A 14,129-nucleotide genomic window follows, 5' to 3' on the forward strand; every position below is an offset into this window, starting at 1 on the left:
CGAGGTGCTTAGGACGATGGCGCCGGACTGTCGGGAAACGGCCGGTGCAGCGAGGCTCCGCCCACTCGCCACCCCCAACCGGCACGGTGCACTTGCCCCAACGGCGTGTTAAGGTCAGACGGCGTGGGGGATCTCTGTATTTGTGTTTGTGGGCGCATCCCCCCCACCCTCCCCCACCTCGTCGCGCTCCCCCATGCGCTGCAGAGCGTCTCCCAGGTGGAAGTAGAAGCGGCCGTCGTTCGTTCCTGGGGCCTCGGACTCCAGACCTGCCTGGAAACCGCAACACCACCACACAACCACAGTCAAACAACCACACCACCACACAACCACAGTCATACAACCACACCACCACACAACCACAGTCATACAACCACACAACCACAGTCAAACAACCACACCACCACACAACCACAGTCATACAACCACACCACCACACAACCACAGTCATACAACCACACCACCACACAACCACAGTCATACAACCACACCACCACACAACCACAGTCATACAACCACACCACCACACAACCACAGTCATACAACCACACCACCACACAACCACAGTCATACAACCACACCACCACACAACCACAGTCATACAACCACACCACCACACAACCACAGTCATACAACCACACCACCACACAACCACAGTCATACAACCACACCACCACACAACCACAGTCATACAACCACACCACCACACAACCACAGTCAAACAACCACACCACCACACCACCACACAACCACAGTCATACAACCACACCACCACACAACCACAGTCACACCACCACACCACCACACAACTACAGTCAAACAACCACACCACCACACAACCACAGTCATACAACCGCACCACCACACAACCACAGTCAAACAACCACACCACCACACCACCACACAACCACAGTCATAGAACCACACCACCACACAACCACAGTCACACCACCATACCACCACACAACCAGTCAAACAACCACACCACCACACGACCACACAACCACAGTCATAGAACCACACCACCACACAACCACAGTCACACCACCATACCACCACACAACCAGTCAAACAACCACACCACCACACGACCACACAACCACAGTCATACAACCACACCACCACACAACCACACAACCACAGTCATACAACCACACCACCACACCACCACACCACCACAGTCATACAACCGCACCACCACAGTCATACAACCGCACCACCACACAACCACAGTCATACAACCGCACCACCACACAACCACATTCATACAACCACACCACCACACAACCACAGTCATACAACCACACCACCACACCACCACACAACCACAGTCAAACAACCACACCACCACACAACCACAGTCACACCACCACACAACCACAGTCATACAACCGCAACACCACACAACCACAGTCATACAACTGCACAGTCATACAACTGCACAATCGTGTAACTAAATAATCGCACATCCATACAAGTGCCCAATTAATTAATCAGGTGACTCGACAAATCGGTGTTCGTGTATGCGAGTGTATGTGCGTGTACGCGAGTGTGTGCGTGTTCGCGAGTGTGTGCGTGTTCGCGAGTGTGTGCGTGTGCGCGAGTGTGCGTGTGTGCGTGTGTGCGTGTGCGCGAGTGTGTGCATGTACACGAGTGTGTGCGTGTGCGCGAGTGTGTGTGTTCGCGAGTGTGTGCGTGTGCGTGCGAGTGTGCGTGTGCGCGAGACTCGCCCGCAGGAAGGGGATGCTCTCAGCAATCTTGTTCTCCGCCTTCAGGATGAACCCAAAGTGCACCTTCGCAAATCCATCGTCCGGAGATCTGGCCAGAACCTACAAAGACAAAGATCCCCCGTGTAGTCTTAACAGACTGCCGGCATCGCACACGAGGGGGGTGGGTGGCCAGGACCACGCCCGACCGCCTTTGTCTCCCCAGTGACGATGTTTTCAACCACCGCACCAGGCGCTCATTGTTAGGCCGAGCCGACTTAGGGGAGGCCCATGACCGGTTTTGGATAATCGTCACCGCTGTTGGCCGTGAGCGGCAATCGGGCCCGCCGGGTTAGCAGCGCAGCGCGCAAAGCGCTACCGTACACACGTACACACGTACACGCGTGTACGTGTGTACGTGTGTACGTGTGTACGTGACGCACGGTGCAAGTGCACATGCACGGAAGAGGACAGAGGCGGTGGAGGCGGCGGCGGTGGCGGGGGAGCGGTGTGGAGGGTTGCGGCGGCCGTGACCTGCTGACCTCCTCGTAGACGACCTTTGCCCCCTTGTTGTCTCCCTGCAGGAGCAGGGCGACCCCCAGCTCGTTCTGCAGCGCCACGTCGGCCGGGTACCGCTGCACCAGCTTCCTCAGCGCCGCCACGGCCGAGCGCATGCGGCCTGCGGGGGGGAACGGTGGGGGGGGTTACAAAGACAAAGACCACCCGTGTAGCTTCTAACGGAATGCCAGGGCAAGTGCTGTTAAGGTGTGCCGTCCTTCCGCGCACTTCCTATTGGTGCGAACTAAGGTCAACGTGCGTCAGTACGGGCATAGCGAGCAGCAGCGCCTATGAAGGCCGGCACGGCGCACGAGTGGCCAGGACCGCGCCCGGCCACCTTTGTCTCCCCAATGCCGAGGTTTACATGCCACATCAGGTACTCATTTGAGGCTGAGTCGACCTAGGGGAGGCCCAGCCTCCGGCCCAGTTCAAATGTTCGTCGCCAGTGTTGGCTGCGAGTGAGATTAGATTAATAACCGCTTTGTGCTCAGTTTGTTGTCCTTCCCCCGCACCTGCGATTAGCACGCTTGGCTACGTACGGTGCGAAGGAAGTTCAACATTCATACATGCATAAGAGAAGGTGATACAGCAAAAGGTGTGGACTAATCTCCATCTGTTCCATCTGTACGGGGACAGACCGTTGCACTCCCACCCACCCACCCGCCTCGCTCCGCCGATGATCACAAAGGGAACCTGCCGTTTCCATTCAGAAATAAAAAACTAATTTTATTTGCAGTGCAGAAAGGAAACAGGACTCATCGGCAGTGGGGAGTCGTGCGACTTCACGGCAAGTGAACGATCACAATTCCCCCACGCAAATCGGACGAATTCAGCAAACATCAATCGACGTCACGGGGGGGGAGGGGGCTGACATTTGGCAAAACGAATGCCTACCGTATGAGAACCAAAACCGTGAAAGAGCAGAGGCTAAATAACACCGAAGGTACGTGGGGTGTGGTTGACTCGGAACAAAATGTAATCAACTAAATAATTATTCAACTGCCGCTGGTAGTGCCATTCACTTGTCAAGGGGGAACAAAAGAGTCTCAAGGCTCGTTGTCAAGAGGGGGCTGCTTTAAACCGCGGTGAACGACCACGGGCAACAAAAATCGTCGCGAGCATTTTTCAACGCGCCGGGCCCAAAATTCGGGCTATGGGGGCAACCGTTTTGTAATTTTTTTTCCTTTTTAAACGGTTGTTGCGCGGATGACAAGACCACGTAAGTACGAGTCGCTCTATCTGCGACGCGACGACGTCTTGGCCTGAACTCTGCCGTGCGATCTCATTGGCCCATATTTCTGGGCTGGGTCCAAAAACACAAATGGGGGGGGGGTGGGGGTGGGGGTGGGTCAGGGTGAGCAAGACTCCTTTGGGGGGCTGTGCCGAACATGTGGGGACTCAATGCCAGCCGAGAGCTTAAATAAGCAATCAAGCGTACTCAGAGGTGATAAGATATATATTTTCATAAAAAAACAATTGTACTTTTTAAACTCTTGATCACATTTGCAATTTTTTCCAGGGCAGACCGGCCCCCACCGCTCCTCGGAATGGACTGGCCCACCGGGAATTTGCCCCATGGACTGCTGCCCCTATGGGTCAGTCCAGGTCCTGCTACACTGGGATGTCTGGCCAATTTTAGCGTCTATTTCGCTAACTCTCCCTGCCTTCTCTCTGCCTTCTAACCCACTCCCCCTCCCCCTCTCCTTCTCTCCCTCTGTCTCTCCCCCGCTTTAAGCGAGAGTTCAGTTTGTACGTCCAGCAGCGTAGGGCCTCCCGCTGCAGTAATCAGAGAATGTATTTTATACTGGAGGAATCCGATGAGCTATAAAGCTCTTGTTCACAGATGTCCGGTAATGTTCTCCAGCAGAATTTGTTTACGCAGCTAAAGCGCCTGGACTGGTTTTGACTTCTGCGACTCAACAGCAGGGTGAGGCGACGTCATCTTCGCAGGGACATTCCTCGATACGCGTGCCGGCCTTAACAGGCGCCCGCCAAAGGAGGGAGCTCCATCTTCATCAGCATAATCATCGTCTATCCACTGCTGGATGAAGGCCTCTCTCCCCCAAGCCATCGCACCCCCTCCCCCCGCGAGATCCCGATTCCATCGCTCCATCTCCATCTGGCTTGCCCCATCCCCCTCTTCCCCCCCCCCCACTCCCCCCACTGCCCAACCCCCACCACCGCCCCCCATAAAATCCACGACCGAAAAATAGAAGTGGCAGGAGCTGAATCGCACGACTCATCAAAATAACAATAGAGAGACGCTGCGACAGGAAATGTTTGCAAAAAAAAATATAAAGTCCCGACGCCAATAACACGTTGAGCAATCGGTCCGTGGCGGTGATGACGTCGGCGACCGACCGCCCTGTCTACTTGAAAATGTCAGCGTGCCCGTGGAGCAAGAGCAGGCGTGGGGTGAGCGCACGCCCCAGGGTACAATACTACTGCAGCAGCAGCAGCAGCAGTAGCCGGACCCGGCCATGATGTACCAGCGGGCGGCGGGTACAAAACTCCCTTCGCTCGTTGGGTGTCGAGGAGGAGGAGGAGGGAGCCGTACTCCCTGGCTCGCCAGGTGAAGGCGGTACAGCAAAGTAAGAAAGTTTGTTAATGTGCACTCTTATGAGTCCAGTCCATCACGAATGCGCACTGGTCGCACACTGAAGTAGGCTCTCAGGAACAACAACAACAACAACACCGTTTTGAGTCTGTTGCAGAACTGGCTCCGACTCAGGGATGCATCCCGAACACGAGCTGCTGCGCTGGCCGTGTGGCGCGAGGTTTCAACGCGGGCGCAGCAGGTCGCCGCGAGCCGTGGATCTGAGTCGGACTGGTCTCCATCTGTTCCATCCGTACCGGGATAGAGCGTTGCCCCCCCCCCCACCCCCACCCCACCCCCCGCTCGCTCGCTCACACGCCGTGGGTTTTCTCGTGGCGATCCGGGTTTCCCCTCCCGTGCGCATGACCCTCTCACTCCATCGGCTGAAAGCATCTTCGCATTACAAAAATAAGCAAGACCCATGCGGCGGGACCCTCCTCAAGAGGACGTCTTGAGACTCGCTCGGCCCGTGCGCTGCCAGCGCATTGCCGTTGTCACGCCACCCCCCCGAGGAATCCGCCGCTTACGATTCCTTCGCTCAAGCGACTCGGTGACATTTCGCGCGGCGGCTGTTGGGCAACATTACTTTGTGCTCACGCGTGTGTGCACATACGTGTGTCCGCGTGTGTGTGTGTGGTGTCAACGTGTGCGTGTGCTCGACTCGGCCTCAAATGACCACCTGGTGCGGTGTGTAAACATCGCCACTGGGGAGACGAAGGCGGCCAAGCGTGGGGTGTTGTTTATCCACCCCCCTCGTGTACCGTCCCGGCCTTCATAGGTGCTACTCGCTAACAGCACTTGCCCCAACAGTCTGTGAAGGCTACACGGGGGGATTGTGTCCTTGTTTTGTGCGTGGGGAGCTGCAGTGCAGCGGTTCGGCGCGCTGCGCTCCGAACCCGCGCAGCCCGAGTTCGATTCCGGTTCACGGCCACCATCCATGACCATTATCTGCACCGGTCCTGGGCCTCGGTCTCAAATGAGTACGCTGTACCTCGGTGCCTCCTGTAAACATCGTCATCAGCACCGGGGAGACAAAGACGGCCGGGCGCGGCGCTCCCCGCGCCACCTCGCCCCTCGTTAGGTACGCCTTGCCGGCCTTCACAAGCGCTCGCTAACAGCGCTTGCCCCAACAGCCTGCGTGGGCTACGCTACGCTGCGGGTGCGGTGCCGTGGGTGGTAGGGGGGTAGGGGGGAAGACCTTTGCCTTGGTGCCGCGCCCATGTCAGGCGATTCCTGAGTGGCAATTCAGTTGACATCACTCGAGAAACAGTGCCCGCAAAGGGCACGGACGAGGGCCGCGGGAAAGTGGACAAATTGGGCTGCGGTGGCCGCAGACGTTGTAGGTCCTGGCGGTGGCGATGGGAGTGGCACCGTCCACCAGAACGAGCGTCGCGCTCCCCTTTTGCCCGCTACACAGGACGGCACGTGGGTTCGATCCGGGACCCTGGCAGTGCCTGTTTGTGCATTTGGGGTTTGCGTGTCTCTCCCTCTCTCTCTCTCTCCCCGTGGACGCGCGGTTTTTCCCTCCGCGTTCAGAATCAACGTCACGTGTCTAGGGCTTATTTGCCTGCTATAAATTCCCACACGATGATGATAAGCCACTTCTCGTTGGGCTATCATTTGTGGCCAGGTCACTTCCGAAAGAAACAGCTATATAGCCCAGTGGGCCTCATCTGGTAAAATAAAATTTAAAACATGTTTCGTCAAATAGTTTGGTATATTTGGAGTCTGCGTGTTCTCTTTCTCTCCCCTTGGCGGTCGCCGCGTGGATTTTTCTCCGAGTTCCTCCACCGATTTTGCCTCCAACCCCCCCTCCTCCACATTTAGAGACAATGCGCGTTTAGATTATTTGGCTGTTGACATGTAAACTCCTTTGTCAAGGCGCTCTGCGCCTCTCACCCAGCTTAAAATACGCCGCCAAGCTCAGCAGTGTTCATTGCAGCGCTGCCTTCTCGACAGCCTCTGTGTTCTTCACCTGAGGACGGCTGCTTGCGTTGCGGCCGAAACGTCGTGAGAATTTTATTATATAACGTTTTATTTATTTTATTTTATTATTTCCCTTCTACGTGACTTTACCGAAAGAACCGAGACTATTTTGGCTGCTGCTTAAAATTCCCACGTGCGACGACGATGACGATACAGGGCACCTCTCGATGGATGAGCTATCATCACGTGTGCCTCTGAAAAAAAAGCTCTGAGCTCAGTGGGCTTTTCTTGGTAAAAATAAAAGTTTTTGGGTCAGATCGCGTCGATGTAAACGCGCCGATAACCCATCTCCGCCCGACACAACCAAGCAGTTTGTCACGTGAACAAAACGGGCCAAGTAGTGACTGATTAAGCACGGACCGTTTGCCGCGCTGGAGAGTAAAAACCAATGCGATTTGAGTCAAATGACGATTATCGCTGGCGATCACCACGACCGGCATCGGCGGGGCGACTCACCAGAATTGTGGAGGTGGGCTAACGAGGCACCTACTCTTACGTCGATCTAACGTTTACATGACGAACAATAGCGGTGGCCGAGGCCCACACGTTCACTTTTCGTTTACACTTTGAGAGCGACGCAGCGGCTCAGCACGCCGTCGCAGAGCCTCGCGGGTTCCAACGCAGCGGCCGCCCCGGTAAACTAAGCCGCTCGCCCCCCGCTCGCCCCCCGCTCGCCGCCCACTCACCCAGGAACTGCAGCCGGTTCGCCTGCCGTCTCAGCGCCAGCTGCACCAGCTCCGCCGGGGCATCGGGGAGGTCGGCCACCTCCGCGTACGTTGCGATGGCGCGCATCAGCTGCTCGTTGCTGCGCCGCTTCTCCGCCAGGTCGTCCTCCGCCTGTCCCACGCGGTGGGGAGGGGGGGCGGTGACGGTGGGAGGATGGCGGTTAGCATGGAGGTATAAGATTCAGCCTTGCCACCCCGCGCGCAGCTCCTGGTACCAGCCGGTCCCCGCCTGGACAGCTGGCACCAATACCAAACACCAATACCAAACACCAATACCAAACACCAATACCAAACACCAATACCAAACACCAATACCAAACACCAATACCAAACACCAATACCAAACACCAATACCAAACACCAATACCAAACACCAATACCAAACACCAATACCAAACACCAATACCAAACACCAATACCAAACACCAATACCAAACACCAATACCAAACACCAATACCAAACACCAATACCAAACACCAATACCAAACACCAAACACCAATACCAAACACCAATACCAAACACCAATACCAAACACCAATACCAAACACCAATACCAAACACCAATACCAAACACCAATACCAAACACCAATACCAAACACCAATACCAAACACCAATACCAAACACCAATACCAAACACCAATACCAAACACCAATACCAAACACCAATACCAAACACCAATACCAAACACCAATACCAAACACCAATACCAAACACCAATACCAAACACCAATACCAAACACCAATACCAAACACCAATACCAAACACCAATACCAAACACCAATACCAAACACCAATACCAAACACCAATACCAAACACCAATACCAAACACCAATACCAAACACCAATACCAAACACCAATACCAAACACCAATACCAAACACCAATACCAAACACCAATACCAAACACCAATACCAAACACCAATACCAAACACCAATACCAAACACCAATACCCCGCTGCTCGGGAGCGGCGACGTCGACCGTCACCCAGCCTGGTGGCACACGGCCAATCAGCCACCCCCCTCCCCCCCCCCGGTGTGCCCGCGGGCCTTGCGTGGAGCCTGTCTCTCGGCCTGGCGGCGAGGAGGGACCGTCGGGGTGGCCTCACCTGAGCCTTCCCGTAGCGAGCGCGCGGGCTGCTGGGGTAGGTCTGCACAAGCTCTGTGAAGGCCTGGAGCGCCTCATCCATGGAGCCCTGGGGAAGGCGGCGGGGGTGGGCCGTGCCGGGGGGGGGGGTTGGGTGCACAGCGGGAGGGAGAGGAGACTTAGACGCGCTAAATATTTCTTCCGACGCGTCCCATCGGCCCCCCGCGGCCTTCCATCTGGGAGCGCGTAATGTCAGCGGGAGCGGGCTCGGCTCGAGCAAGCTCTGGGACCGGTTTTCGACATTCAGTGCCTCGTCAGCGGAGCGGGTCACCTTCTTGCGGAGCTTCTCCGCGGCGTCCAGCTCCTCCTTGATCGCGCGGTCGAACTTGTTGAGGAGCTTCGGCTTTTTAGGCTTCGTCGGCGCTGGGGTGGCGCACAGAAAAATACAATTTAAAAAAAACGAACGAACGTGCGAAGGTGTTATCAGCCAATTAATGAATGTAAATCTGCGGGTCCTTGCGCGACTCTGCGGGTCTCTCAATACACTCGAGAACCCAGAATGATCACGACTCTCCTCCACGTGGGTCTCTACGCGAGCCCCCTTGTGTCCCTCCATAAATCTACCCATTTCTCTATGTACGTCGATGGGCATCTGCGCAAGTCGCCGAGATTGAGCGGCCGAAACCGGGACCCGAACCCAGGCTCCCGATGCGCCTCCGACACGGCCGTCATGAGCCCTCGGAGCCCGGCCTGCCTCCCATCGGCTCCCGCATCTGCGGAGTCGTTCTTCCAAGGCGGCCTGGGTAGACACGCGGAGCGACTAGTGACGTCACAGCAAGCGCTGGCGGGGAGGGAGGGAGGGAGGGAGAGAGAGAGCCAGGGCAATCGGCCCTTGCTTTGCTGGGCGATGTCGTTGTCGCTGCTGCGTCTCTCTCTCTCTGTGGAGGCACGGGGAGGAATTCACGCTCGTCCGTTGGCAGGGGGCAGGGCCGCGCGGAAGCATCATCGGAATTTATCGTAAAAAAAAAATATGGCCCCTTTCATCAAAGGACACGTGGCTCGGACGGATAGGGTGATGAAAGAGAGATGGGTGGGGTGGAGACGGGGGAGGAGAGAGAAAGGGGGTGTAAGAGAGAGACCCACAGACTTGCATAAAGACCTTTAAACTCGAATAGAGATGCACACTCAGAGACCCATAGGCTCACATGGAGGCCCACAGACTTACACAGAGACGTATTGACTCACATAGAGACCCAAAGACTCACAGAGACCTATGACTGACCGCCCGTCTCTATAAAATAAAAGCGTCCACCGTTTCTGTCGAAACATCACCAAATAAATAAATCCAACCTCGCTGGTGCAACAACGCTCCCCTGTACTGACCCAGCAAATAGCTCACCGAGTCCCAAGAGACCCCTTGCTCAAGAGGGCCCCCCTGCTACACTGGCAATGTTTTTTCGGGGCCATGAGAGTTTGGTTTCGCGCGGCAGGAGACCGGAGAAAAACCGAGCAACGCGCAACACCAGGGTGAGACACAAGCCAGGAGCAGACACCCACAGCTGCACAAACGCACAGGCGCGCGCACTCTGGGACGCAATGCTGTGCTGCCACCTCCTGGCCAGAGAGGGACAGGAGAGGGACAGGAGAGGGCGAGCGAGGGAGGGAGGGAGGGCCACGGAGGCCAACGGGCGGAGAAGAGAAGACGCAAAGCAGGGAACATCTGAATCATTTGGCGGGACCCCGGGGTCCCGCAAAAATCAGGTCAACAATAATTATTATTATCTTTCAGTCCGCCCCACTCGTGACCCCGACGGCAACGCGCCGCCCGCCCAGACTCGCCGTGCCAACAAGCGCCAGCAGCAGCAGCAGCAGCAGGCGGCGATCGACACGATGGGCGCCACCCCACCGGGCAAACGCGAGCCCCGGGGGGCGTCCACCGCAGTCGCGCGCGGCGACGACGCCCTCCGGTCAGCCGTCCATCCTCAGCTTCTTTGCCAAGGCGAGCCCCGCCCCCCAGGCAGTGAATTTAACGTGTTCATGTAATTTGTCAACTTTTTAAGAAACTTAGTGCCCCGAGTAGCTCTCGACGAGGCGAATCGATTGACACAAGTTTTGTTGTCGGTAAGGCAAGACTCGTGTCACTACGCGGGTTGTCCCACCCCAGGGCAGTGATGGGACCCCGGGGTCCTGCCAATGCATACGCATGGATTCTGATACATGGAGACACAGAGAGACACAGGATGACGCAGGGAGACGCAGGGAGACACAGGATGACGCAGGGAGACACAGGGAGACACGGAGAGACACAGGGAGACACAGGATGACGCAGGGAGACACAGGATGACGCAGGGAGACGCAGGGAGACACAGGGAGACACAGGGAGACACAGGGAGACACAGGATGGCGCAGGGAGACACAGGAAGACACAGGGAGACACAGGATGGCGCAGGGAGACACAGGGAGACACAGGGAGACACAGGGAGACACAGGGAGACACAGGATGACACAGGGAGACACAGGATGACGCAGGGAGACACAGGGAGACACAGGGAGACACAGGATGACGCAGGGAGACACAGGGAGACACAGGATGAAGCAGGGAGACACAGGGAGACACAGGGAGACACAGGATGACGCAGGGAGACACAGCGAGACACAGGGAGACACAGGATGACGCAGGGAGAGTCGTCGGGGTGGCGAGGGTCGGGGTCGGTACTCACCAGGCTGCGCTTTGGGGGCCGAGTCCTGGGGGGTCGACGTGGCGGGCTCGTGCGGTGGCTGGGGATCACCGGGGCCCAAGGTCACGGGGGGGGCTGGGGGGCCCGCTTTGCGGGGTGAGGGGTCCACATTCTCACCACCCCCATGGTACCCTGGGGGTCGGAGACAAACATCCACCGTGAGGCCTCAACAGACTGTAGGGGCAAGTGCTGTGAGCGAGCGTCTATGAAGGCCGGCACGGCACGCGAAGGGGTGGGTGGCCAGCACCACGTCTGGCTGCCTTTGTCTCCCCAGTGTCGATGATCTTTTACACACCGCACCAGGTGGGCGGGAATCGAACCACGGTTGCCGGGTTCGTCGCGCGGGGCAAAAACCACCGCAACCTCTGCCAGAGGTGACCGAGATGACGGCTGGCAGATGCACCACCTGTGGTCCCCAATGCGCCATGTCGCTGCGTTTTATCCGCCCGGCCCTCCGCTCGTTGTTGTGAGCACCGCGGTGGCCGCACCCTCACGCCGGGAGTGAACGAGATGAAGGCTCAGCTTCGACCGCTGGCTGTGCTTGGAACGCGAGCGTGACGGTGGCGGGTCAACGTCCGCGGTTGCGAAATATTCCGTCAACAAAGCACTCGCAGGACAACGGGTTGGAATGTATAGACGTTGTTTCGTTTGCACGAGAAAGGGCGGGCGACTGGTGGGAAGAGGAAGTGAAAAGGAGAGCAGCGATAGCAATCGCTGGGTCCTCCATCCGGCAGTCGGGCTGCGGGGAGTCGAATCCCATAGAGCATCCCTTTTCGCAAAGTGGTTATTCGTTTTGTTGACCGCCACCAAACGGACGGACGGATGATGCCCCCCCACCCCCCTTCTCCCCGAGGTAATCAATTAATCAATCCGGGATACGCATCACAGCAACCGCATGCCTCCGAGTAGTGAACACGTGGATGAGGCCTTCCACTGGTTAAACAAGCAGGATAAACATAATAAAGTATTAAAGCTTTCGTGACTGCATACAATTACTATCACGAAACGTCGTGATTGTTTTTTTTTAATATAATTTTATTATATTTCTACATACGTGACTTTACCGAAAAAACCAATGAGTAAGCATAATCATATTCATAACAGAGGGGTTTTTTTTTTGGGGGGGGGGGGTTATATCACGTAAATGTGTGTAGTTAAACCCACCACCACCCGACACGGCCAGCTAGTAGGGTTTGTCACGTAAACAAAACGTGCCAACCAGCATCATCAGGCAGTTGTAAGTACCGGCGAAACGTCGGACTCGAATTGTAAATGTCGTGGGTTTACTCTCCGACACACCGGTGTGCTGTACTAGTAAGTAATTGGAATGTTTTGTTTACGTGACTAACTTTACTATAAGATTTTTTTTTAGGGTTAGATCGCGTAAATATATAAATGTTACGTCGTTAAAGCCACCACCCCCCGACACAGCCAACCAGTAAGGGTTGTCACGTGAACAGAACGTGGCCAATTCGTCACTAGTACAGCACACCGGTGCGTTGGAGAGCCAAGCCACAACATTTACAATCTGAGTGTCGTGTGGTGGCGGGTTTAACGACGCATTTATATTTACGTGATCTAACCGAATAAAACCTCTATTATGGAAAATATTGGTCGCGAAAACCTACGTGTTAATCGGGATAAATATGAGCACGCGTGTTCGTGCCACGTGTTTTGGTTGTTGATTCACAAACGCGGTTGGGGGGGGGGGGGGTGGGAGAGGGCAATGATCTCCACGGCTCAGGGAGATGTGGAGTGGGGGTCAAGAGTCGTTGACCCCGAGGCCACTTGACAACAGGGCCCTCCCAGAAGTGGCCAGCGTAGCTCAGAGGGGGTCACAGATGTCGAGATCCTGGGGGTCACGTCCGGGTCCGAGCCACCAGCGCTTGACCCGCGCGGTCCCCAATGGCTTAGACACGGAGGGCCGCAGACTCGCCCGGGAGAGTCCCTCAATGTTCAGTCGGAGGATCCTTGCCTTGCCCTGGCAGGGCCTATCTGGCACATCGTCGTTCGGCCTTGAGCAGGGCGACTGGCGTGGCTTGGTGCTGCCGCTCTGGAGGCCAGGAGATCGGCGATCGACGTGCGGTCGCCGCATCGATGGCATTCGTCGCGAGCTCTCGCTCAGCAGAGTGTGGCGAGCGGCTCAAGGCTGCTGCCACCTTCCACTCCCGGGGCGGAGACGCAGGGCGACGAGAGGGCGCCGGGGTGGCCGTGCGGGCGGCCGTGCAGGCCCAGGTGACGTGCCGGCCGCCCGGCTTCCCGAAGACAATGAACGCAGTCGCCCGCGGTCACGCCCACGCCCACGCCCGCATTGCGGGCCAACTGTAACGACCGCTGGCCCGTGACGCCGCGCGTCACTGCGTCGGTCCAAGCGGGGTGCGTGGGAAAAGGTGTGGAAAGGAGGAGGCGGGGTGGGGGTGGGGGGGGGAGGAGGGGTTACACCCCCCCCGCATCTGCGATGCTGGTCGTAAAAATATCCGAACGCGGGGCGACCAAAAAAGTTTGTTTTGAGTTCGGGTAGTCGGTGGGGCGTGACGCGCGCAAGGGCGCGGGGGGAAGGGGCTCCGTGCGTGCGTGTCAGCCGACCCGTGGCACCTGCTGGGTCTGCCCCGTCATCTCAGTCAGTCGATCAGTGGCACCCGCTGGGTCTGCCCCGTCATCTCCTGCCAGCGGGCGTTCGACACTTCACGTGGCCTCAGGGTGCACATTGCCTGGCACAGGCGCCGCGGTG

General features: G+C 56.9%; 1 protein-coding gene across 3 annotated transcripts in view; it reads right to left on the reverse strand.

Annotated features, from left to right (window-relative positions):
- Positions 1 to 14,129, reverse strand: part of LOC116942626 (aspartyl/asparaginyl beta-hydroxylase-like) — a 51,567-nt gene that overhangs the window by 19,093 nt on the left and 18,345 nt on the right. For 2 of the 3 annotated variants that reach the window (XM_076067264.1, XM_076067261.1), the window contains 7 exons: positions 11,381 to 11,530; positions 8,992 to 9,083; positions 8,683 to 8,769; positions 7,530 to 7,680; positions 2,246 to 2,382; positions 1,728 to 1,826; positions 178 to 270 (listed from right to left, as the gene is read on the reverse strand). In XM_076067264.1, the coding sequence (XP_075923379.1) occupies positions 178 to 270; positions 1,728 to 1,826; positions 2,246 to 2,382; positions 7,530 to 7,680; positions 8,683 to 8,769; positions 8,992 to 9,083; positions 11,381 to 11,530 (809 nt within the window). Of the gene's footprint in view, positions 1 to 177; positions 271 to 1,723; positions 1,827 to 2,245; positions 2,383 to 7,529; positions 7,681 to 8,682; positions 8,770 to 8,991; positions 9,084 to 11,380; positions 11,531 to 14,129 lie in introns of all 3 variants that reach the window. The other variant, XM_076067262.1, reaches the window with a different exon arrangement.

This window comes from Petromyzon marinus, chromosome 15 (assembly GCF_048934315.1).
Source record: "Petromyzon marinus isolate PM22_M1 ecotype Great Lakes invasive population chromosome 15, UKy_Petmar_22M1.pri1.0, whole genome shotgun sequence".
NCBI classification, from domain to species: domain Eukaryota; kingdom Metazoa; phylum Chordata; class Hyperoartia; order Petromyzontiformes; family Petromyzontidae; genus Petromyzon; species Petromyzon marinus.